We start from the raw sequence: 25,630 nt of genomic DNA on the forward strand, positions 1-25,630 counted from the left end.
TATGCATCTGTATATTGCTGACGTGGTAAAGATACAAAACCGTTGATTTTTTTTTGTGTATCTCGAAGAAAAAAGATCTTTCAAGATGTATCCTTGCCACGTCAGTCGTGTACAGACAGATCGCCTATCTTTTGCCGCGTCGAGTCATCACGCGTCATGAATTTTGGGTGTAGGACTATTTATGAGGTGGGCCAGAGTTCATTTACTCAGATTCTCTGGACATTAAAAGAGTAAAACGGACGCACGTACTCCTTACTGTATCTCGGAGAAAAACTAACAGTTTAGATCAAAAGATAGCACAGGATATCTGTTACTCCGCTAGTGGTTATAGTACCGTCAAAGGTCAAAATCATCAAAATCGAAATCCCATGTTCTCTCTTTCAACGCCACAACTGTATAAAACTTATATATAAAAAGAAGAAAAAGAAAAAGTACTGAAAAATACAAAACTCTTCTTCAGAGAAACCAAATCCGTTAAAAAAAAAAAAAAAAAAACCCACACTAGACACATCAGGCGCACTGCGCACATGAGCTTCCCCCGCCATTAACTGCTTGAAGGAGAGCTAACGTGCGCCATGAGCGACACCATCGAAGTTGCCAAGAGCTTTCGCGCTCTGGTCGAAAGAGCAGATCGAAAATTCGTAAGGGTTCGTGATGTTCCTCTGTACGGACGAGTGCCGTACCATTACTTCCACAAAGTCTTCAAAGCTTATACGAAGCTATGGAAGTTTCAGCAAGAGAATCGGTCGAAACTCGTTGAAGCGGGTTTGAAGAGGTGGGAAATCGGTGAGATCGCGTCTCGGATCGGTCAGCTCTACTATGGACAGTACATGAGGACGAGCGAGGCAAGATTTTTGCTTGAATCGTACGTGTTCTACGAAGCGATTCTTAATAGAGGATATTTTCAAGGAACGAAAGGATCTTCTAAGGATCTGAGTTTGAGGTATAAGGAATTGAGGTTCTATGCGAGGTTTCTGATAGTTGCGTTGGTTTTGAATCGGTCAGAGACGGTGAATATACTTGTTGAGCGGTTCAAGGCTCTTCTTGATGATTGCAAAGCTACTTTTCGGGTAATTGTTGCTTTGAATTGTAGATTTAGTTTATTTGTTGCTTCAATTTTATTTCCGTGTTAAATTTTTTTGGAAATTTTGAGCTGAGAATTATTTGTATCTTGATTTGGTAGTAAATTTTGTATAAATTAGGGATTCGTGAATCCTACAGAGAATTGGAGCATTTGTGGCTTCTGGAAGAGAATCTAGGCAAGAGAGGATGCTTTTTATATTTTTTTTTTGCTTGTTTGTTGATGGCAATTGGGAATTTAGGATTATTAATTGCCTGGAAAATCTTCTGAATCTGATCTCTTTGTTGTGTTGAGTTACTTATTTTGGTGAATTAACTACTGGTTCGGTCATGACCAGGTGACATGGGATCTGCTCATAGGGGTTGCCGCCTTGGTTTAGATAATTTAACTTGATTTATTCGGTCGGTCATAATCAGCTCAGTTTATTCTCTGATGTACTCTGGAGTCTGGACAAATTCTAGGAGGGAAATGCTGCGATATCTTTTTAATTTTGAGCTGAGTTAGAGCATCTCCAACCCACATCTCACATCTCTAAATTTTTCCTTCACTTGAAGAAGATATCACCTCTGAACCAATTTGAACTCCAACCAGCCCCTTATCTAAAACACTATTCATGCACTTGAAAAAGTTGAATAGAGAAGGTGACAAAAATGGTATTTAAAACATGATCCATGAAAAGAGAAAGTCAAAAATGACATTTATGGAAAAAAAGTATAAGTATTTAACAAAAGTGAATAGTGATTTAGAGAGGCCCTTCAAAATTTCTCCAGATTTCCATATATGAAGACGTGAAGTAAGATTTAGGGGGGGGGGGGGGGGGGTTGGAGTTAGGTTCAGACATCTCACCCTCTATATTCAGAGTTTTAGAGACCGGTTGGAGATGCTCATAGCTAAATTACAAGTGACTATTATACAATGTGATGTTTGTGTTATATTATTTCTATTTTGACATTGTGTCAAGGGTTGCCCCTCTTGAATTATGTGTGTCTATTTAATATTCTATCAAATTTTATCATTGTTTCATTTGTGAGTACTAGTTTGCACATGGAGTTTTTGCTATACAATGTAAAATATATGTTGTTCAAGGAAACATAATAAATATTATGGGGCGATCTTACCATACACATCTCAAGATTCAGACCGCAAACTATTGAGATTCCTTTGTTGATGTCACCTTGTTCCCACTCCAGTAGGTGGTTCCTGTCGTTTAAACTTTGAGTCCCCAGTTAGCAACAACATTAGAAAAATTGTAACTTAGACAAGAAAGAATTGGAATTTCATATCTTTTTCTTTTCCTATATACCCTATTTAATCTTGGTAGAAACGGTTTCTAGTATTTTTTGTGGTCATCGGGATTTTCCTTCATTTTAGGTTGTTCATGATCATTTTCATGATTTTCATATTTGACTTAGGGTTTGTTTGATTACATGGAAAATGAAATTCTATGGATTTCAAAATCCATGCAAAATAGGAGTGTAGGAAAATGAGCAACATGGAAAATTGAAATCTAGTGTTTGACTGTACCTGAGAAATTACTAAGGAAAAAAAGAGGAGGAAAGAGAGAGAGGGAGGGGAAGGGAGGAGGGGGGGGGGGTAAACGACCCTTCGTTGGTGATGGTGATTGTCATGGTAGTAATGGTGGTGGTAGTGGAGAAGATGAAGAAAAGAAGAGATTAGGGTTTTACTGGGGGTGGATTTCACTTTCTCACCCATCCCTGTGGGAAAATGAAATCCACACTTCACTGGATTTTGATATGAAAAATGGAAACTAGCTCATTTTCCATGGGTAATCAAACACATCCTTAATCTATTTCCATAATGATATATGCTACTTTAGTTCCGTCGGGTCTTTCAGACTATAGCAACCATGTTTGGATCTAGAAATTATCAAACAAGGGGCGAGTTAAGTTAATTCGATAAATCTGGGAAAGTTTCGACAAAAGAGAAAATTTAGGTGGAGGGGTGAGCCAAAAAATCATCGTCTTTTTTGTTGATTCCCTTTACCACGATTTTTTTCATACTTTAGACAAAGTTTGGCAAATCTTGTGACAAAGTTTTGGAAATTTTCAATTCATATGTAGAAAATATCCCAACTTTTTCTTTAGGGAAACATCCCGAGTCTCAACTCAAGGGGGTTGACTCTCAACTTTGAGATCAGGTCTTAGACCTTCGGTTTTCTCAAGGTGGCAGATTTTTGTAGAATTGAGAGAAACAGAGTTTTATCCCCACAACTACTCTCTCTCAGGATCTCGAGGAAACCATGCCCCTTACGTCCTAAGATCCTTTTCGTACATGTGTCACTATAGTAGACTTTTTTTTTTTCCATCATTTTGATTGGCAGTATTTGCAATGACACAACAACACAATTTAGTCAAGGTTATTATTGTGCCTTTGCATTGTCTCATTAATTGATGTCAGTTGTTTGTTGGCATCCCTACTTCCATATAAATAAGAGAGTAGTTTGTTGATTTGGTAGTAAATTTTGTATAAATTTGGGGATTCATCATTCGTGAATTCTATGAAGAATTAGGAGCAATTATGGTTGCTTGATTTATAACTCTTAGTAGAAAAAGGGAAATTGTGACGCTTGAAGGGCATTTAAGAAAAAGAAATATGCTTTTAATATTATTTTTTGCATGTTTGTTGAGACCAATGAGGGTTATTAGTTGCTTGGAAGTTTTCTGAATTTACCCAAAACGCCTGTTTGTGGTGGCAAGGCGTATCTGCAAGGATTAGTCCCATTTTGAAAGGGGGTAGGGACACCTTGTCGCATATAAAAAAAAACAAATGGATTTGATGTCTTTGTTGTGTTACTTATTTTGGTGAATTAATTACTGATTTTGGGGACTTAATTACATGCGATTTGCTCATATACCTTGCTTTATACAACATTAACTGGATTCATTTCATATCTTCTGAATATGCACCTTCCTATTATTGGATGTCCAAGAGTCATGACTAATATTTTAAAAAATCAAATTGGGGAGTTTATGCTACAAACGAAGTTTGAGAATTTGAAAATGAACCCTTCACTCGAGGGATTAACGATTATCAATAAGAATTAATGCTAGAATTTATTGCTAATGGAGGGTTTATATTTGTTGTGGGAGGAAAAATTTACCCAAATGTCACGTGCAGCCTTGAGATATGCTTCATGCATGCTCAACCACTTTAGCTCTTGGTATGGTCGACTCGATCGCATTTCACTCATAGATCAGCCAGCTAAACTCCTAGGTCAAACTCCTAGGTCATCCACTCCAAAATAAGTAATAAACAAATGAGGTAATATAAATTATCAAGCTTTAACTGGGGAGTAAGGCAAGGACCACAATTCAGAAATGGCAATAAAGGGAATTAATTAAATTTGGTGCACAAGGAAAATACTGGAGAGATATTGGCTGAAATAATTGACATTTAACTACAAGTAATGAACCTTTGGAATTAAAGGGTGGAGAGGTCTTCAGAGAACATGGTAAATATGGAGCTACTCTCCTTAAGAAAGGAGAGTAGTGGGGGTGGGAGAGGAGAAACGGAGATGGAAAAGGGTGGACGAGAAAATATGAGGATCTCTATCATAGTCCTGAAAGAGAGGTTTGAGCGGCCGTGATATGTGAAGAAATGCTTGTAATGATTTGAGAATAGTGAATTGGCTCTCTCTATAATCTAGAGATGTGATTACCAATTTAGGACAACGAACCTCGTCAACAAATTATGTGCTCCCTAGCTCTTTTCTTGATTTTCTTATCCTTTTTTCTCGATATTTTTGTATCTAGCTCCCTTTTCCAAAAGTAATTCTTTTGTGGATAAGTTTGCATTATTGGTGCATTCTGCATCTGTGGTTCGAATTGTTGGGGAAGAATCTCGAGGAAGTGATGGAATATACAAAATTTTCTCCCACAAGGTTTTCAAACTTTGCTGCGGGATTTAGAAGTTGATTGTGTTACCAATGCCATCCCCTCATTGATTCTCAAATCAAAAAACTTTAGAGGTGATTTTATTAACCAAAAATCATATCATTTGGCCTTTTTAGATTCCACCTGGTGTCTGGTTTGATTGCTCTTTCAATTATCGATGACATCTATTGCTACAGGTATTCATGCTGCTTTTTGCAACTCATAATATGCTAATATTTTCTACAGACATCACACTGGTCTATCACTCTTTCTGTTCATTGACCTCAAATCTTAGTGGCAAGAACTTTTACTTAATATGCTACTTGCTTCCTAAATATCAATTCGAAGCTCGTTTGGAACAGTTGTCCTACTTCCTGCAACTAAACCTCAAACTCTTTATTTATTTATTTTTCAAATTTTATTTTAGCCATAGTCTCTCACTCTCTTGCATTCTTTTGTTAAGTTGTATTATATTGTTGTTGATCTTCTGGAGTGTACAAATCTTCTCGCTATCTCTATTTGTTTCAGAATATATATAGTTGGGAAAGGTTGACACCTTCTTTGACACACTAAATGAAAGATAGTTATGAGGTTCATATGGAGATGATTCCAAAGCTGATATGTGGTGATAATGATTTCCTTGGATGTCTCCATTTCATTGCTAACTTGAACTCCACGTTTGATATGGTAGGAGCTTCAGAAAGGACTTATATTTTGTGAGTATGGATTCCAAGGAAAGGACACCATTTTTCATCAAACACAAATCTCTGACTCGTCTTATGTGGGCTGCACAATCATTTGTCGAAAAATTTGTCAACCCATCCCAACCCTAATTTAAATACTGAGCAAAAGGATTTAAAAGACAGTTCTTTTCCATCCAAAGGGACTATTTATAGTTCGGTTCATTGGTTCCACCCTTTCTTTTACTTGGCTTTGTGTGTATGTATCTTCTGTGTTTTGTTTGATCTATATGGCTTAGACCACATAAGACAAGGATTAACCTTGTACTTAATTTTATTATTAGATAGAAATGAAAACCATTTCTACATGTTTATGTATAACTTTTCCAACCCGAAATTTTTGGGATAGGGGTTTGATGTTGATGATGGTGAATGATTTTCATTCAATTCTTTCAGTTGTTTCCTGTGTGAACTGTTCGAATCTTTTCTTCCCTTGGAATGATTTTTTTTTTTTTTAATGTTCACAGGAGACTAACTTTAGAGAATGGAAGCTAGTGGTGCAAGAAGTTGTGCGATTTGTGAAAGCGGATGCAGCTTTTATGCATATGAGGCCTTTGCGGTATTGTACTATGTTTGATTCTCATCCAGCCTCAATTCCATATGTGGCTCGTTTCCATGCACGGAAGCTTCTAAAGTTGCATGATGCATTGCTGACAAGTTATCATCGTAATGAGGTAACCTGTTTACACGTACATAGCTATACTGAAAGGTCGTGTTGCTTGAATCAATATGATACTTAATTCTGCGGAATTTCAAAACTATCTTGCTGACATACTCTTATATTCTCCGTTTTCAGGTCAAGTTCACTGAATTTACCCTGGACACTTTCAGGATGTTGCAATGTTTGGAGTGGGAGCCTAGTGGATCCTTCTTCCAGATGCGTACAACAGAATCAGGTGATAATGGTGCTTTAAATGATCAGACTGAAGCCTCTGGAGTTATTGATATAAACCTTGCTGAGGATATGAGTGATCCAACTCTGCCTCCAAATCCAAGGAAGGCCATTCTCTATCGTCCATCTGTCGCACATTTGATCTCAGTATGTGTTTAATCCAATTCTATTTTCTTAAGGGGGTTCGCATATTTTCTTCTAGTTCATTTTCTATTCATTGTTTTATAATCCTACTGTTAGAAATATGCGCACACGGGGTGTATCAAGGGAGGGGAGTGGGTATAGAATATTTAGATTGAAGTCACAATATGGTAAGGTGGAAAAGGGTACACATCCATATCGGTTGACCTTCGCAACAGCGGAATGGGCCCTCACTTGCACTTTTGATGTCAGAAAAATTCTTGCTTTACTTCAAGATCAATGACAGCAGACAGGAGAGTCGAAGATTTTCCAACAAAAACAGAAGCTAAAGTTGAATCTTTTATAAATTTTGGAACTACTATAAATTGATTGTAGATGAAACTTGTAATCCAGCCACTATAGAAATCAATTATAGATTTTTTGTGATCTATTGGTAGACATTTTAAATTAATAATAACTAAAATATGTTCAATTAAAAAATATAAAATATATAAATTAAAAAAAAAAAAAATGTACAAAATCCCTAGTGCATCAAATGCATCGATAAACAATGTATTTATTATATGCATGTTGATTCATTCATATTTTAATTAGTTGAAAATATTAGTTTTATATTAACTAGAACTATTCATAAACATTTACCAATATGTGTGAACTTAGTAGTTAATAGTCTGTATAGCACAATATGTTCAAAAACCATGTGTGATTATAGATGAAGTCTTGTAGAGGTTCTTGAAATACCAAACTAAAGAAGACGATGAGGGGGTTAGAATGGTGGTTGAGGTAGGTGGTAGCTCATTAAAGTGTTGGTTTATTGAAGAAACATAAGTCTATGTAGTTATATGACATCTGGCATTTTGGTCTATGTACTTAAGTAACATGATTATGAACATTTTCATTTATAGTTATAGCTATTTTTGGTTGTTGGGCCCATAGGTTCCTGAGCCAGCCTGAGTATAACAGAACAACAATGGTGTTACTTTTCTTCCTTTATATGGTAGTTTATTATAGTTTGATGGTTTATTTGTCTATTTTCATCCTTTTAAGTTTCAACTGAATATTCCCTAATACTTTCATCATTTGGCTTTTATCATTTCCCTGAAATATGTATTAGTTTCATACTGGGTCAAAATTACATTTTTCTGGAGTTCAAAGTATACATTTATATCGAAATGTAAAACTCGGTTGTCTTAATAAGTAATGACTGGAGGATAGAACAAACCAGCCCTCTTTTAAAATCACCCTTTTATAGAAAGTTATCAACATAAAATGCGACAATTCTGAATATGTCAAGATATGTATAAATATTTTTTTTTTCCCATTCTAATACACATCCTCCATGTTGTTTAAGGTTCTTAGTTCTGTATCATGCTGGATGTAATCGCAAATGATACAAAGTTACATGTTGTATTGGCAGGTTATTGCTACAATTTGTGAGGAGCTCCCTCCAGATAGCATTTTGTTAATTTATATATCAGCATCAGGTTCATCTTGCTTCTTTATTCTCTAGTTTGATACCTTCCCAAGATTTTTTCTACTATTCATGATTAGTGACTCCAATGCTCATCTCTGCAGGAAAGCCTGGTAGAAATAGTACTTCTCAGATGGAGATTTCTGGAGCTTCAAGGAACTCTTCAAACTTGAAAGTTGTTTCCCAGACATGCCATGCATGTGACAGTTCACAGGCTGCAGCTTCTATTTACGATAAGGGAAATTCAAATGACTGTGTCGGGAATCATCTATGGTTGGGTCCTAAGGGACTTGGAGGTACATTACACTTTTTGAGTTCTTGACAGCACTAATTACTTTTACTCAATGCAGGACTCCTTGCCCTGAAACTTGAATTGCTAATAACTATCCTAAAATGTCATTGAATTTTTTATTTTATTGCTATTTCTACTCACTGTCCATATATTCTCACTTCTACCCAGTCTTACAAGACAGCTTGTGATTTCAGGTTCAAACATCCTTTATCCTGGTGACATAATTCCATTTACCCGAAGACCACTTTTCTTGATAATTGATAGTGACAATAGCCATGCATTCAAGGCAGGTTTGTCAAAACTTGTTTCTGACTTGCTATTATCTACTCATTAAAAAAACTATTCTGTCTTGCTTTTAATATTTAGTGTAGTTTTTAAGGTAAATACAAATGGAATGATGCCTTAGTTCCCATGAGTCTTGACTACGCCCATCTATTTGAGTGCTTAGTGATTTATTGCTTGAAAAATGTATTTGAAAAAAAACTTGTCATTTGAAGGTTTTTGCTTGCTAAGTTGGTAAAATTTGAGTATTTAATGCAGAAGCATCTCCATGCTAGGCGGGGTAGCCCACGAGAAAGGTGTCCACTTAGCGGGATAGCTTGACTGGCTACTCTGGGTTTTGAGATAAAGGAATTAATCTAATGTTCCTCATCACTTGCGACTTTTGTGGAGTATTGATAGTGTCCTACATCAAATTGGTATCAAAGCAAGTCATTTGTTCAAGTCTCCTCCTCAGTGTGGGTGAATTATGCGGAAGCATCTCCATGCTAGGCTGGGTAGCTCACAAGGTGGGGCCCGTTGGTGGGGTGGCTCATGAGGTGGGACTTATGATGCCCTGACTAACGTAGCGGAAGCGTGTGAATCAATAGATTCGAAATAAATTGAAAGATTGTGTTCAATGGAACACACAAAACCAGCTTGAATCAATAGATTAAGCTTGGAAGAGAAGGAAAAACTAGAAAAATAATTGAAACAAGAGAATAGCTAAATTCAAAATTTATTGAATGAATTGTTATTTATTGATTGTTAAATTTCGTTTTTGAAGCTCCTTATTTAGATAACTTCATCATAACAACTTAGAAACCTTCTATAATACTATCTTTCTAAACTTATTATAACTCATTTTGGACACTTAAAAAACATTTCTAATTATAACCTAAAGAATAAAAACTAATTTAGAACGAAATAGAAACCTAAAAACAAATTAGAGACTAAAAAATTGAAAACTAGACAAAATAGAAATTTCCTAAAGTTGAAATAGAAACTAACTAAACAACTTCTGTATTGCTTAAAATTGAAATAGATTAAACACATAGGACAGAAATCAAAATTGAGTTGAGTATAGACTCAACTTGGTCAACCCGAACCACGTGGGTCAAACCCGAGTTGACTAGGTTTGACTAAGTCAACTCAGTATGAAAATTCTGGTCTTCCTCATGTTGATATCCTAGTCCTACATCACCGGCTCACAAGGTGGGGCCCACTAAAAGGGAGGGCTTGACTGGGTACTCTAGGCTATGAGATTAATGAATTATTCTCACACTCCTCATCTGTCATGGCTTTCATGGAGTATTGGTTAATGTTCAATATTAGTAACCCACTTGGCTACCCAACAACATATAATTGTAAACCTAGTCTCACCTACTAATCACTAGTCCACTCGTCTACCCACAAAAAAAAAAAATCACTTTATGAAGTGTTTTTTTTTTTTTTTTTTGTAGGCAAGCAATGATGCAAGCAATTGAACTCAGGTTTTTGGTAGTACCACTCAAAGACTTTACCAAGTTACCAAGATGGAACCTTCACTCTTTGGAAAATCATTAACTTGATATGGAGTTGAACAATCTGTTTTCTCTATTTATCGTTCACTCTATTTGTTAGATAGCTTTCAAGAACTTGTGAGATACACACACACACACACACACACACTCCATATGTTGCATGATTATAATAAGTTGTACTACGATATATATCCATAATTGTAGTAAGATGTACTGCGATATATACATTATATGGTACATGATTCTAATAAGGTGTACTACGATACACAAAATCATGTTTTTATAGTAGGTCATCTAACGACTTATGCTCTACTGATCATTACCTTTGGTATATTGCGTCGTGTCTACGGACCTAAGTTCTCTACCGTTACAATCTCTTTCTAGTCCAATATTCTCACTCTTCTTACAAATCCATTCTCATCTAATCTGAAGGGGTTGGTGGCCAAATAGGGGTTGGTGAGATGGCCAAGGACCACACCTCAGGAAGAGGAGGTCCTGAGTTCAATTCCCCCCTTCATTGGCACTCCTTAGGATTTATCCTCGTACACTTGGTACGTGTGGAAGGGGTGACATATGTACCCCATGGGATTAGTCGGGTGCTTTAAGAGGCCTGGATACCGTTATAAAAAAAATGTTTTCACCCTCATATAAACAAAAAAAAAATCTAAACGATTTTGACACTTCGCAAAACAACTTTGAGGTTGTGGGTTCAAGTCCAGCTTATCCATCATAAAAAAAATGTTTTCACCCTCATATAAACAAAATTTAACTCCGTAAATACCTTTGACCAAGAGAACATGAATCCAATGATACTAAAGATGACTTCCTGAAGAGTTAACGCCCATCAAATACACAACTATTCCTCTTCTTCCAAATGTCCTAATAAATAGCAAATGGGATCAAACTCCATAAACTTCTTCCTCTGAATCTGCATGCCATGGTCTACCAACTTCGGAATAGGGATAGGCGATCTAGGAAAACACCAAAACACGTGAAATAGGGACATAAAATGAGACCATACTTTGTGAGTGAATTTACAATGGAAGAGCAAGTGATTAACAAATTCACTACTAACTTCACAAATAGCACAAAAATTCAGGCAAAGAATACCCTAGGCCATAATATTATCCAAAGTTAGGATTCTTTCGGAAACAATTGTCCAAATGAAAAAAAAAAAAAAAATCTTAGATGAGACCTTTGGGCCCCAAAGGAAGTCTTGAAACAAAATTTTCCAATTTCACTTCCACACTCCTTGGAATCGTAAGTAATGAAAAGAAGTAGACTGAGATGCTAGTACGTGTGCTTTTAATTAGTCTTTTTCCACCCTTAGCAAGGTATCTCAACTTCCAAGACCCTAAATGCCTTCCTATGCTCTTTAAGACTAGATCCCATATCTTTTTACTTTTGTAAGCTTCCTTCAAAGGTAAACCTAAGTTTGTGGCAGTAAATGACCCAACTTACTGTCCTAGGGAGTAAGGGGGACCTAACCAACAACTCCAGGTTTGGAATTGGAACAACACCAACCTTGAAGACCTTACACTTTTGAAGGTTAGTGGCCAACTTTGACACCGCCTCATAACAACATAGATGGCCACTAATGAACCTAATTTGATCAATGGACTCTCCTAGGAAGATCAACGTATTGTCTGGAAATTGGAGATGAGAAATCATTGGACCATCTAATCCATCACTAAACCAGAAAAATCCCTACTAACCATTGTCCTTGCCATTAACCTTCCAATGACTCCGCCACTATGTTTAAGAGAAAAGGTATGAATCACCTCGACTGAGATCTCTAGAACTTTTGAAGGAATCAGTTGGATTGCGTTAACCAAGATGGAATAGGATGCTAAAGCCTCACACTTCCTTTTCCAGTTAATCTATTTCTAAGCAAAACACCTACCCAACAAACATCTCAAAAAATTCAAATTGACATGATTGTATATTTTCTCCAAATCAATTTTCTCCAAATCAATCTTAGAATCAACCTCTAGATCCCTCGATCACACTCTTGAAACAATACTGGCATTTGTAATTAAAACTCCATCTAAAATTTGGTGCCACTTTAATCAAAGCACCTTCATGTGGTCCGATCACAGATGGTATGACAACCTTATTAGAAATAATGTAGTTTATTACAAGTTTTCTATCTATTTCTATGTAAGGGCATTTATGTTCATTCACACATTAGTTATTATAAACATCTGTCAAGCTCTCATTATGAGACTTGACAATTACTCTTCATAATTCTTCTTGGTATTAGAGCCTCGTAAAGGACCCATTGACCTTTCTTTGGGATTTTTGTTCATCTTCGATTATTGGGGCCTTGAATCTTCTCCTTTTTTTTTTTTTTCCTCTTCTTCCCTTACCAACACCTTAGATCTTGAAGACCTAAAAACCTAGAGGTCTCCCTTTCGGGGGTTCTTTTTTTCTGATTCATAATCCCTTAATCGCCTATTGCGATAAGAATTGTTCTTGTTTTCACATGTTGCGATTTTCTGCGTTGTGTTTATACCCTATAATAAGGTTTTTTGCTTTTCGATAGACTTTTTTGTTCTATCCCTAGCCTGTGAGAGCACTTTGGTGTCTCTTCTAGGGTTCACTGATTTGTTTTGTGTCAGCGGTGGCCTGCACCAGTAGTTTATTTTGTTTGGTGGTCTACGACAATGTTGGTGGCTGCTTGGAGACCTACGACAACACCACAGACTTGTTGGGAGGTCTGTGATGGCTTGTGATAGTAATAAACTGTTGCTGGGTGACTTGCAACAGCAAGGGAGGCATCCTTGGTGACTTGCGACAACAACATGGTCATTTTTTACAGCAATAAACTGTTGTTTGACAGCAATAAACAGGTTTACACAACAACAGTGCTGGTGGCTGCTTGGATACCTATGACAACATCACAGACCTATTGGGAGGCCTGCGGTGGCTTGTGATAGCAATAAACTGTTGTTGGGTGACCTGTGATAGCAGCAAGATCATTTTTAGTTGCCTGTGACTGGGCTGGTGGTTGATTGGGGAGCCTGCAACAACATCATAGCCTTGTTTGGTGATCTGCGACTCCAGATTTGTGGTTTCTTAGGGGCCTGCAATAGCAAAACAGTAGTGGTTTGCTGTGTGTTTGTGGACTAGGAGTTGTGCTGTTTGGGTTATGTGAAGGTCTGTGACAACAACAAACAACCCTGTGGAGGCTTGCGATAGCAGCAATAGTGATGTATGTAGGAAACAGAATTTATTGATAATTCTTTTTTATATCCATTACAAATGCCCTAATAGGGTATTTATAGACCAACTATCCTATTACAAGAAGATTTTAGAAAACTATCCTATTGTAGAGGATTACAAGAATATTCTAGAAAACTCTACCAACTATCCTATTACAAGAATATTCTAGAATATCCTATTATAGAGGATTACAAGAATATTCTAGAAAACTATACCAACTATCCTATTACAAGAATATTCTAAAAAACTGTCTTATTGTAGAAGGTTACAAGAATGTTCTAGAAAGTAAAAAATGATCAAGAATAATCAAGAAGAATATCCTATTTTTCTAAAATAAGTGTAGATTTTTCAGCACTACCCCTCAAGCTGGTGAATATGTGTTTTCCATTCCCAGCTTGCCAATGACCTTTTGAAATGTGGTTCCAGGTAATCCTTTCGTTAAAACGTCTGCCAGTTGCCCTTCTGTTGAAACGTATGGGGTGCAAATTAAACCACTGTCTAGTTTTTCCTTTATGACATGTCGATCCACTTCCACATGTTTTGTACGATCATGTTGCACTGGATTATGAGCAATATTGATGGCTGACTTGTTATCACAATACAACCTCATTGGACTATCCCAGGTGATTTTAAGATCTTCCAGAATTATTTTGATCCACAGAAGTTCACAAATTCCTTGTGCCATTGCCCGAAACTCTGCCTCTGCACTTGATCTTGCTATAACCGGTTGTGTTTTTACTTCTCCATGTAACTAGATTTCCTCCTAGAAATGTACAATAACCGGATGTCGATCTTCTATCCACCACGGACCCTGCATAATCTGAGTCTGTGTATACTTCCAATCGCAAGTTTGTTCCCTTTTTAAATAAAATTCCCTTACCTGGACTACCTTTTAAGTATTGGAGGATGCGGTATACGGCTTGCAGGTGTATACTCTTAGGATTGTGCATGAATTGGCTAACCACACTAACAAAATATGCTATGTCAGGCCTAGTATGAGAGAGGTAAATCAGTCTTCCAACCAAACGTTGATACATCCCTTTGTCTACAATCTCATCTTCTGGAGCTTCACTTAGCCTATGATTTGCTTCTATTGGTATCTCCATGGGCCTGCAACCTATTTTTCCAGTTTCCTTGAGAAGATCTAGCACATACTTCTGTTGTGAGACAAATATTCCTTCCTTTGAACGAGCAACTTCTATACCTAGGAAATACTTCAACTTGCCTAGGTCCTTTATTTCAAACTCTTCTGCAAGACGTTTCTTGAGTGCTCCTTCTTCCTTCGCATCATTACCAGTGATAATAATATCGTCCACATATACCAGTAGTGCAATTACTCCCCCAAAGGCTGAGTGTTTTATGAATAAAGTGTGATCACCTTGACTTTGTTTGTAGCTCATTCCTAACATTGTCTTTGTAAACCTTCCAAACCATGCTCGTGGAGATTGTTTTAACCCATACAATGCTTTCTTCAGCCTGCATACCTTCTTATCTCCTGAATTGTCATCAAATCCTGGAGGCCTCACCATATAAATTTCTTCCTCTAGGTCTCCGTGAAGAAAGGCGTTTTTCACGTCGAATTGGTGTAAACTCCAATCTAAGTTGGCTGCCAATGACAACAAAATCCTTACTGTGTTCATATTAGCCACCGGTGTAAATGTTTCTTCATAGTCCACTCCATAGGTCTGTGTATAACCTTTTGCAACTAACCTGGCTTTGTATCGTTCAAGTGATCCATCAGCTTTATACTTCAGAGAAAACACCCATTTGCATCCAACAGGTTTCTTTCCTTTGGCCAGCTCCACCAACTCCCAGGTTTTGTTCTTTGTGAGTGCATCCATTTCCACTTTCATAGCATATCTCCATTCTTCTTTGCTTAAGGCCTCAGATAGTGTTTGTGGTATGGTTGTGGAGTTTAGATGAGTGAGAAAGCTTTTGTGTGATGGTGACACTTTTTCAAATGATACAAAATGAGACAACGGATATTTTGTACAAGTTCGGATACCTTTTCTAACTGCAATGGGTAAGTCAAGATCATTTTTTTCAAAAACTTCAGAAGACAAGTTGATGACAGGGATATCAATATTTACCTCATTTCCGAGAGTTGGTTCAGACGCTTGAGTTAGCTTCGGCTTAGCAGTGGAACCTCTCTTCCTTGAGTAAACTTGCAATGGTTTCGTGATAACTGATTCAATACAAGTATGTCCTGGGGTTATAGGTTCAAGCTGTCTAACTTCGGGTTGTTTTGAAGGCTCAACTTGTTCTTGTTCAAGTTGTTTTGGTGGTTCAATTTCAGGTAAGAGAAATGGTGGAGTGTTTTGGGTTGGTGGTTGGCTAGCTTGAGCAAGAAAGTCCATTAGAAAGCCATGATCCCCTTGATCCTTATCTTCACTAGTAAGTGTCTCCCCCTGAAGAGAAGGTTGGAAAAAACTTTCACCTTCAACAAAAGTTACATCGGCGGACACAAAGATTTTGCGAGATGGTGGATGATAACATTTATAACCCTTTTGAGTTGAGGAATACCCCACAAAGACACACCTAAGGGCTCGATGATCAAGTTTACTACGACCATGAGAATGAATATGAACAAACGAGACACATCCAAAAACTCGAGGTGACAATCGATTGTGAGATGCAAAATCAGGAAAAAATTTAGAAAAGACCTCCCAGGGACTTTTAAAATCAAGAACTCGAGATGGAGTACGGTTTATTAAGTGGGCTGATGTGAGAACTGCTTCACCCCATAAGTATTTGGGGACATTCCGTTGGAATAACAGTGCATGAGTTGTTGACAAGAGATGGCCATTCTTCCTTTCTGCCACTCCATTCTGTTGGGGTGTATCTATGCAAGAGGATTTATGTATTATCCCCTTTTTTTGAAAATATGGAGATAATACTTGATTAAAATATTCTCTTGCATTGTCAAATCTTATTTTTTTTATTTTAACCCCAAACTGATTTTTGACCATGTCATGAAAGATAAGGAGAACCGTACAAACATCAGATTTTTGTTTTAGCAAAAAAACCCATGTGACACGAGTACAGTCGTCAATAAACGTGACAAACCATTTAGCCCCTGAAATATTTGAAATTCTTGACGGTCCCCAAATGTCACTATGGATTAATTGAAAAGGAAATGAGGATTTTTTATTACTCAAAGGAAAAGAAACTCGTTTGTGTTTGGCAAACTCACAAATGTCACAATGAAATTCACGAATATCAATATTCTTAAATAAGGAAGGAAACATGACACTCAAAGTCCTAAAGGAAGGATGTCCAAACTGAAGGTGATAAAGCCAAATCTGGTCTTTTATTGGAGATCTTGTATCTGACAACAAGGAAGATGGATTGTCAATCCTACAACTCTTATTTTTATTCTGCACATCAAGGTAATAGAGGCCATTGCTTTCCTTAGCATGCCCAATCGTCATCCCCGTAACTTGGTCTTGAAAAATACAAGAGGTGGATGAAAAGGTCAAGCTACAATTCAAATCCTTTGTAAGATTTTGGACAGAGACTAGATTTATTGTAAGTTTTGGAACATGCAAAACATTTTTCAGAATTAATGAAGGACTTATGTGAATATCTCCTTGACCTGCTACAGTAGCAAGTGACCCATCGGTCAATGTAATTTTTCTATTACTAGAACATGGACTATATGTGGAGAATATAAAGGAGCAATGAGTCATATGGTCGGTTGCTCCTGAATCAATGATCCAAGAGTCGAAATAGTTACTATCCGAGACACTAAAGGCATGAGAAAAAGAAACCATACCTAAATGTGCAAATGAACACATACCCGATGGTTTCTCCAAGGAGTTGAGGAGTGATCTTAGCCATTCAATGTCTTCTTTGTTGATCTCCTTGCTATTAGAATTCTCTTGAGCACCCGAGCCATCATTGCCGGTTCGTGCCAGATTAGCATGTAACTTTTGTTGCCAATTATGTTGCCAGTTTCTTAATCCTCCCCCATTTCTACCAGAAAAGTTTTGTGGTCTCCCATGAAGTGTCACCATCACAGACTGATTGGTGGCTCCTGACTCTTCTGACATAGTGAATTTAGCAAACATCACAAGGGAAAAATAAAGGGAGGGTAAAAACAGATGAACAACGAACAAGATGGCAAAAAAGAAAAAAAATCGATTCCCAGGATATGAACCTAAGGCTCTGATGCCATGTAGGAAACTGAATTTATTGATAATTCTTTTTTATATCCATTACAAATGCCCTAATACGGTATTTATAGGCCAACTATCCTATTACAAGAAGATTCTAAAAAACTATCCTATTGTAGAGGATTACAAGAATATTCTAGAAAACTCTACCAACTATCCTATTACAAGAATATTCTAGAATATCCTATTATAGAGGATTACAAGAATATTCTAGAAAACTATACCAACTATCCTATTACAAGAATATTCTAAAAAACTGTCTTATTGTAGAAGGTTACAAGAATGTTCTAGAAAGTAAAAAATGATCAAGAATAATCAAGAAGAATATCCTATTTTTCTAAAATAAGTGTAGATTTTTCAGCAATGTATGGGTTGTGAGCAGGTCTGCGACAGCAACTGTGGGCACTATAGAGGTTTGCGACAACAACTGGGATGTTGCTGGGTGTTGCAATAAGGCTATGGTGACACTTCTCTAGGTATGGGGTTGAGATTACGAGATATCTCCCTTCAAGCCAAAGTATCAAATTTGGGTTCTCGCACCCTAAGTGTATGTTAATTTAATCATACATTCTTCCTCGTCTAATTGTAGTCTTTCTACACTTGATTATTGGTCTTCTTTTTATCCATTTGTCGTTGAAAGTTATGATATCGCTTCAGTCTTGGTCTCGGTTCGTGAGACTCTATTTGGGAAATAGACGCAAATTTGGATGGCTTTTGGGTACTGTTACTACTTGTTGTGGCCAAGGGGGCCGAAGTCGTGGTTGAGGGAGTAGTTTTATTTGCAGTCTTTGTGGAAAGACAGTCCATGAGAAGATCCCATGCTTTTTGCTCTATCCTCATTTGTTGAGCTGTATTGCCATTTCTTCGTTGGGACATTCTGCTCCCCATGCTGCCACTGTGAATTCCTCATTAGTTTCTCCTGGCACTATTGATTTACAACAACTTCAGACCTAGATTGCCACTTCTGTTCATGATTAGATCCATACTCGCTCATCTTCGACTATGGGCTCAGGTATATTATCTCCTACCCCTACTCTTATCCTATATGTTTCTGACTAATACTTATTGCACTTCGCAAAGGTAAGCGGAGGTGTGTTACTGATCATCTTATTGCTTAGTTTGTTTTCTATCGGAGACTCTCTTCTTCTTATCAGACCTACTTTGCTGACATTACTTCTATTAGAGTTCCTCTGTCTGTTTCAGAGGCTTTAGGAGATCCTCAGTGGACTGCAGCTATGATTAATAAGATAGATGCTTTGCAGAAGAATTATACTTGGGAGCTTGTTTTCCTTCCCTCTGAGGAGCGGACTATTGATTGTAAATGGGTTTTCACTGTTAAGTTTCTAGCGGATGGTACTGTAGAACGATACAAGGCCCACCTAGTTGCTAAGGGATTTACGCAGACTCCATGACACGATTTTGGTGCTACATTTGCTCCTATAGCTAAACTTTCTACTGTTCACCTTCTTATCTCTTTAGCTAAATGTCACTCATGGCCTCGTCACGAACTTGATGTGAAGAATACCTTTCTGAATAGTGATTTGATTGAGGTTATGAATATGGACCCCCTCCTAGGTTTCTTCTTCAGGAGGAGTATTTTGGGAAAGTATGTCGCCTTCTTAAATCTCTGTATGGCTTGAAGCAATCTTTGCGAGCCTAGTTTCAGTGTTTTTTTTAGGTTATTTTATCTATGGAGTTTTCCAGGTGCCACTCAAATCATACTTGCTTTGTTCGTCGAGGATTGAATGGCCGTTGCACCATTGTTTGGTTTATGTGAATGATATTATCCTGACTAGTGATGATACACAGTGGATTGATAGGGTAAATATGTTATTGGGTCGTGCTTTTGAGGTTAAGGACTTGGGTTCCCTCAAATACTTCTTAGGGATAGAAGTGGCTCGCTCTCGCTGTGGTATTTCGGTATCTTAGTGCAAATACACTTTGGATCTTCTTCAGAATATTGGTATGCTTGGTTGTTGTCATGTTTCCTCTCTTAGGCTATTCTACTCGTCTATTGCTCAACCTCATTTGTCATGCTTCAATGATGTTGATTATGCTGGTTTTCTTACAGATAAGATATCTACCTCTGGTTTCTGTACTTTCCATGGTAGTAACTTGATCTCGTGGAAACTAAGAAACAGAGTATGGTTTCCCGTTCTTCTGTTGAAGTTGAGTATCTTATTATAGCTCTTGACACATCTGAACTTATTTGGCTTTGATCTCTACTGATGGAGCTAGGATTTCTTGTCTCTGGTTCTTCCACTTTGTTTTATGACAAGAAGTCTGTTAGTATGCTTACTTTTGACTCAGTTCTTCACGAAAGAACCAAGCATATAGAGGTTGAGGTTCACTTTCTTAAGGATCTTAGGGAGAAAGTTCAATTTGGTGCTCTTCAGATAGTTTTTATATTCAGCTTGCCAACATGTTTACGAAGTCAGTTGGTTCTTCTGTCACTAATTCTCATCTTGTCAAGCTAGGCTTGGTTGATATATTTACCCTGGCTTAAGGGGGAGTATTGGAAATAATGTTGTTTATTATGAGTTTTCTATTTATTTCTATGTAAGGGCATTATATCCATTTACACATTAGTTATTATGAATATCTGTCAAGCTCTCATTATGAAACTTGACAATTACTCTTCACAATTCTTCTTTAAACTTAGACTCTAACATCTTTAAAATAATCTTGTACGCAGCACCAACCAAACTAACTGTTATCATCACCTCTAAGTCTTCCCCAACACTTCAGCAACAAATATGCTGTTGGAGTAGTAATCGAAATATCCATAATCCTGACTATCTTTTACTACCTCCATCAAATTGCCCTTCACTGTTTTCCAACTAGATTTGAAAAATGCTGTAGTGAATCCTTCTGGTCTTAGAGCTTTGTCGCACTCTAATTAGGACTTATGTCCATTGTTTTTTGTAAACGCCCAATCTGGGGTCATTTAATCACATTTAAGAATCAATACAGTTTCATTCTCCATCAGTAATTGCATGTAGAATAACTCAAGTATTTACCTGGGCTGCACACCATTATGTGGTTATCCATCTGAAATATAATCTGTTTAAGTTGCTTTTGGAATAATGTTTTAGATACTTTAAAGTTAGAATAGGATCTTAAGAAGTTTACAGATTTATACAACTAGCTCAGTGAAGACAACCTAGAAGTTGAGGCAGGTGTGGTGTGGCCTGTTAGACCAAAAGTCTCCACACATCTAGAATTCTAGATCCCTTAGCTGCCTAATCAGTTGTCAGACAAATTATCTTCCTTAAGGCGGCAATGTATTTTACATCGTCTGTGCAGAGTGAAGGCCTTCGTCACACCACATACTGACCTTTCAAGTTGCAAACCCCCTCTCCATATGAAACCTCTTGAATTTTCCTTGTCAGGACTGTGAAAAGTGGTGGGACTGTAGAAAAAGTTACGGATTTTTCAGAATATGCCAAGTAATTGACCTAACATCTTTTATAAGCTCGGTCATTTACTTGTTACCGTCAATAATTAGCTTCAATTTTTTTTTTTTTTTTTTTTTTCTGATGGGTAAACTGGTCTTGAAGCCATGACGTCAAAGTTGATTTGCAATGCGTCAAACCAACTGAGCTATGGGTCTAACCCCATATTTAGCTTCAATGTTGCATTCATGCTCCCATCTTATTCTTGTTTCTCTGTCATGGTGCTTATATCTCAACATTTTTCCAGGTTATACATGGTGCAGAAAGGGGAGAGACAGCTGCTATCCTCCTTTCTCCTCAAAGGCCAGCATTCCGGAACTCGTCTACTGATATTACAAATAGTGGAAGTCAGTTCACATTTTTCTTGACCGCTCCTTTACAAGCTTTCTGCCAGTTGGTTGGCCTCTCTCCCTCAGATACCAATAAGGTTAGTTAATTGGGAACTTTTGAATTTGCTATTGTATTTTGCCCATCTATTTGATCTAAAGAATTCAGTGGGTGCCTCTTTCAGGATACATACAAGGAGGCCGATACAATGCTCTCATCTGCCATGTCCAAGTGGGAAGTAACACTCTGTACATCAACTTCCGTGGATTTGGTTTGGGCTCAAGTTTTATCTGATCCATTTCTTCGGAGACTCATTCTGAGGTATTTGTTTGGGTGTTTTAGAAATTTCCCCTGTTAAATTGGTGATATTAGGTTTACCCCCTTGCAAAATGCAAGATTAGGTTTACCCCCCTTGACCATAAGTCAACATTGTTTTTTTTTTTTGTTATAATTTGATAATTTGATTTAGTAATTTTAGTATTTGAAGAGCATTTTGAAAAGAAAAAAGATCCATCGTTAAATCATCAAGAGAACATAATGTTGACCCACGGACGCGATCAAGGGGGGTAAGCCTAATCTTGCATTTTGCAAGGGGGTAAACCTAATATCACCAATTTCGCAGCAGGGTATTTCTAAAATGCCCTATTTATTTTCTTGCCTTAAGATATTGTTGCACACACTGATGCTTTTAGAGAAATAACTGATTTAGAAGAGCTCCATATACAACCTCAATCACCCATGATGGGTGCCGATAATAAACTTGGTTTGAAAATGAGGATAAAATTATATTTTTATGAAAATTTCATAAATCTGCTTTACTTCATCTCCTCTCTCCAGGTTCATATTCTGTCGATCTGTCCTTTCGCTCTTCTGCCCTCCTGAAGATGACAATCAGTATTTGCCCGATTGCCTACCCAAGCTTCCGGATAATGTTTCTCCGAACTCTGAAGCTGTTAAATCTAGTGTCCTCGGGCTTGCAGACAGCCTCGGAGTTGCAGATTGTTTTCATTTCGATAGATCACTATACTCTAGAGAGATCCAAGAAAGTGTGTAGATATGGTCTTGATTTTCTAGAATACAAAATTTTGTCGATCTGATGGAACCCAATGCACAAGAGATTGCTGGACCCATTATGTGCTTTGGGGAAAACCCGTTGCTGATTAGGATATCTGGCAGGCCCTGTCAAGGAGAATTTTTATGCTCAGTGAGATACATTTTAGTTTTTCAGTGCCGACGCACATCTTCTGTTTCTTGGGAGTCTCTTTGGTTGTTATGGTGGTTGAAGCTTTGCAGGATATGCGTCTGTGTTTTAGTTACATTTGGGGGTTGTTTGTATAATTTGATTTTTATTTGTGGGCGCTAAGTAAAATTATTCATATTTATATACCCTGTAAAAGAACTGGGTAGTCAATGAAAAAAATGTGTTAATGAAGAATTTATTTTCTGCTAAAAAAATTCAATCTCAATTATCATGAAAACAAGGCAAATATTTGCTTTGCTTGGATCGAAGCAAAAAATTATTTGCTTTTCTTGAGGAAGTCCCGATACTAATTCGTATAGGTTATGGTATTATTTGTATATATAAATGATTTTAAATTGGCTCCTGACTAATAATATAAAATGAAAATCTGTGATTGTAGAGCATCTATTGATAGAAGATTATAACCAAAAATAAAAATGCAAATATTGGTTAAATATACACATTTTTCTTTTGACTACTGTGGACATGTTACATGTTAAAAATGAAATATTGGATTTGGTGACGTAGAAGTCCATAATCCTTCTAGAGATTTGTGTATTCTTAGATATCTCCTTGATCCAAGTGTAATACGAGCAATGGTGTATTTGCAAAAGATACTCCCAAACCTAAGTTCAATTTCCTTGAGATTCTAAGGGCTTGTGTGGATACACCTCTCTGTGCAAGAGCAAAAGCTCAATCACTCCCCACAAGAGTAAAAAATCTCTCTGCGGAAGAACAAGTCTTTGGAACTTCTAAACAAAGAGTAAAAAATCTCTCCCCGTAAGAGCAAAAATCTCTCCGTACAAAAGTAAAAATCTATTCAAACGTTTGCTAGCTCACCGCAGGAGCAAAAATCGTCAAGAAGCTTTATAAGAAAAAATCTCATACATATTGCAACTTTTGATATGGTACTACTTGTAGGAGATGGGAGTATGTATTTAAAGTGCATTCAATGTATGGGATCATTTGCTAAGTTGATGGATAGTTATTCAATATTTTAGAAGCTATGGATAACTTCTATTAGGACCATTTCTATTTAACTATCTAACTAATTAATATGAGAGAATTATATGAAGAAATATTATGAGTAGGCCCAGTTCTTGGATTCGAGCTGCCACTCCTTTCCTCGACTTCAAGATCCCTGCCCACTTGTGGCGGCTCAAGTGGACACAGATGAGATCCACACCTTTAAGTAGGCTCTAGGCTGGAACAAATGCTTTTTAAGCCCAAAGTAGGAAAGATTGGCTGAAAATTAGGGGTGTTAATGGATAGTCGAAAATTCGAATATTATCTGAAAATTTCAGATATTGGATTTGAATTCGGATAGTTTTATATATTGAAATCCTTATCAGATACAATACAGATACAAATATTAACATTTCGAATCCGATAATATTCGCTTTAAAATAATACATAATATATAATATTTTATTTGATTATTTTTTATACAAATAATATAATATATATTATTTTATTTTATTTATTATATAAATAGTATAATATATAATAAGATTTTTTTTAATAAGGGAAAATTAGTTGGATAAAGAAAAATTATGTTCTTTTGAATATATACAAATTATTCAAATTCTAATTGGATATTATCCGATATCTGATAGGATAATCATATTGGAATTTGGATAGAGTTTTATAACATTCGTCGAATTTGAATTCAAATTCGGATATTAGATACAAATTTCATATTTAGATTCGAATACTGCTGTATTCGATCTGATAAGCATCCGTTTACAGTCCTACTGAAAATCACGAGTTTGACTATTTTTTTTTTTTTTTTTTGTTTTTGATTTGATAGTCCACAAAAGATTGGACCAAACATTCTTGGGTTGATGGCCATACCCTCAAAATTTTGTGATGAATATTAGAGATTTCTCTATGCTCACAAAATGATAACATACTGCTTGACCTTCAACTTCTCTTAGAGCTCAACATCAAATGACCTAAATGTCCTCGTCTCAACCTTTAGTAAAAAGCCTCTAGACTTTTCTCTCTAACGTAATTTGTTGAGCTGTGATAAATCAACGTGGCAAAACATATGTGGTCTGTACGCGGCTAATGTGGCAAGGGGCACAAAACCATAGATTTTTTTTATCGGGATACACAGAAAAGATCAACGATTCTGTGCCCTTGCCACATCAACCGCGTATGTTTTGTCACATTGATTTATCATTAGTCTAATTTTTTGTTACCCCCATTTCCTTCAACATTAAGAATCTATCTAGAGAACAGGAAAATATGTTGGGGAAATTGAAGTAGACAACTTTTTGGATAGAAAAATCATGGATTTTCTTCAACAATTTCAAGGTGATAAACAAAAAAAAATGATGAATTTTATGGAAAAAAATCAAGAGTTTTTTTGTCAGAAGTTGAAGATGAGGTCATTTCCTCATAGAATTCCAAATAAAACCGAGGTCAAGGGGTGTGTCATGTCTTTGAAAACACAGGGGTATCTCAAATATTCACCAAAACATTGAGGGGTATGGCTACATCACCTATTTGTTTCTATTGATTTAACTTTAACCATGTACTCACTCCATTCCTATAGAATTGTTTTCTATATTTTAATGATTTTAATTTGGATCCCAAACTCCCTCTTAACACTTGATGTCAACAAAAACACTAGCTTTTATAAATAATTTAATGAGGTTTAACTAGTTGCACACCACACACACAGCCAATTGCACTCCATCACTTAAAAAAAATTCCTTTTGCACGTCATTTGGATTATTACAAAGAAGATAAAGAAAGGTGAATAATCCTGAATCTTAATGTTATCAATAACAAAGTGTTAAATTAAAGGTTTCAAAAACGTGATTATTTTTTAAGTTGGTGTGCAACTAATTGGTCCCATTTAATAATAAAGATTTTTGAAAATAATAGACATCTACTAGTTATTCCAATC

At 36.7% G+C, this 25,630-nt stretch overlaps 1 protein-coding gene across 1 annotated transcript; it reads left to right on the plus strand.

Annotated features, from left to right (window-relative positions):
* The first annotated feature begins 445 nt into the window (after nt 1-445).
* On the plus strand, nt 446-22,936 carry LOC147409491 (signal transducer, putative (DUF3550/UPF0682)). The gene is made up of 9 exons (XM_086429583.1): nt 446-1,070; nt 6,182-6,388; nt 6,511-6,753; nt 8,165-8,231; nt 8,323-8,514; nt 8,705-8,796; nt 21,394-21,573; nt 21,658-21,794; nt 22,311-22,936. The coding sequence occupies exons 1-9, from the start codon at nt 576-578 to the stop codon at nt 22,525-22,527; spliced, it is 1,830 nt and encodes a 609-aa protein (XP_086285709.1). The 5' UTR covers nt 446-575; the 3' UTR covers nt 22,528-22,936.
* Nucleotides 22,937-25,630: the final 2,694 nt, after the last annotated feature.

Source organism: Akebia trifoliata, chromosome 2 (genome assembly GCF_017979445.1).
Source record: "Akebia trifoliata isolate Shusen 1 chromosome 2, ASM1797944v1, whole genome shotgun sequence".
In the NCBI taxonomy this organism is placed as follows: Eukaryota; Viridiplantae; Streptophyta; class Magnoliopsida; order Ranunculales; family Lardizabalaceae; genus Akebia; species Akebia trifoliata.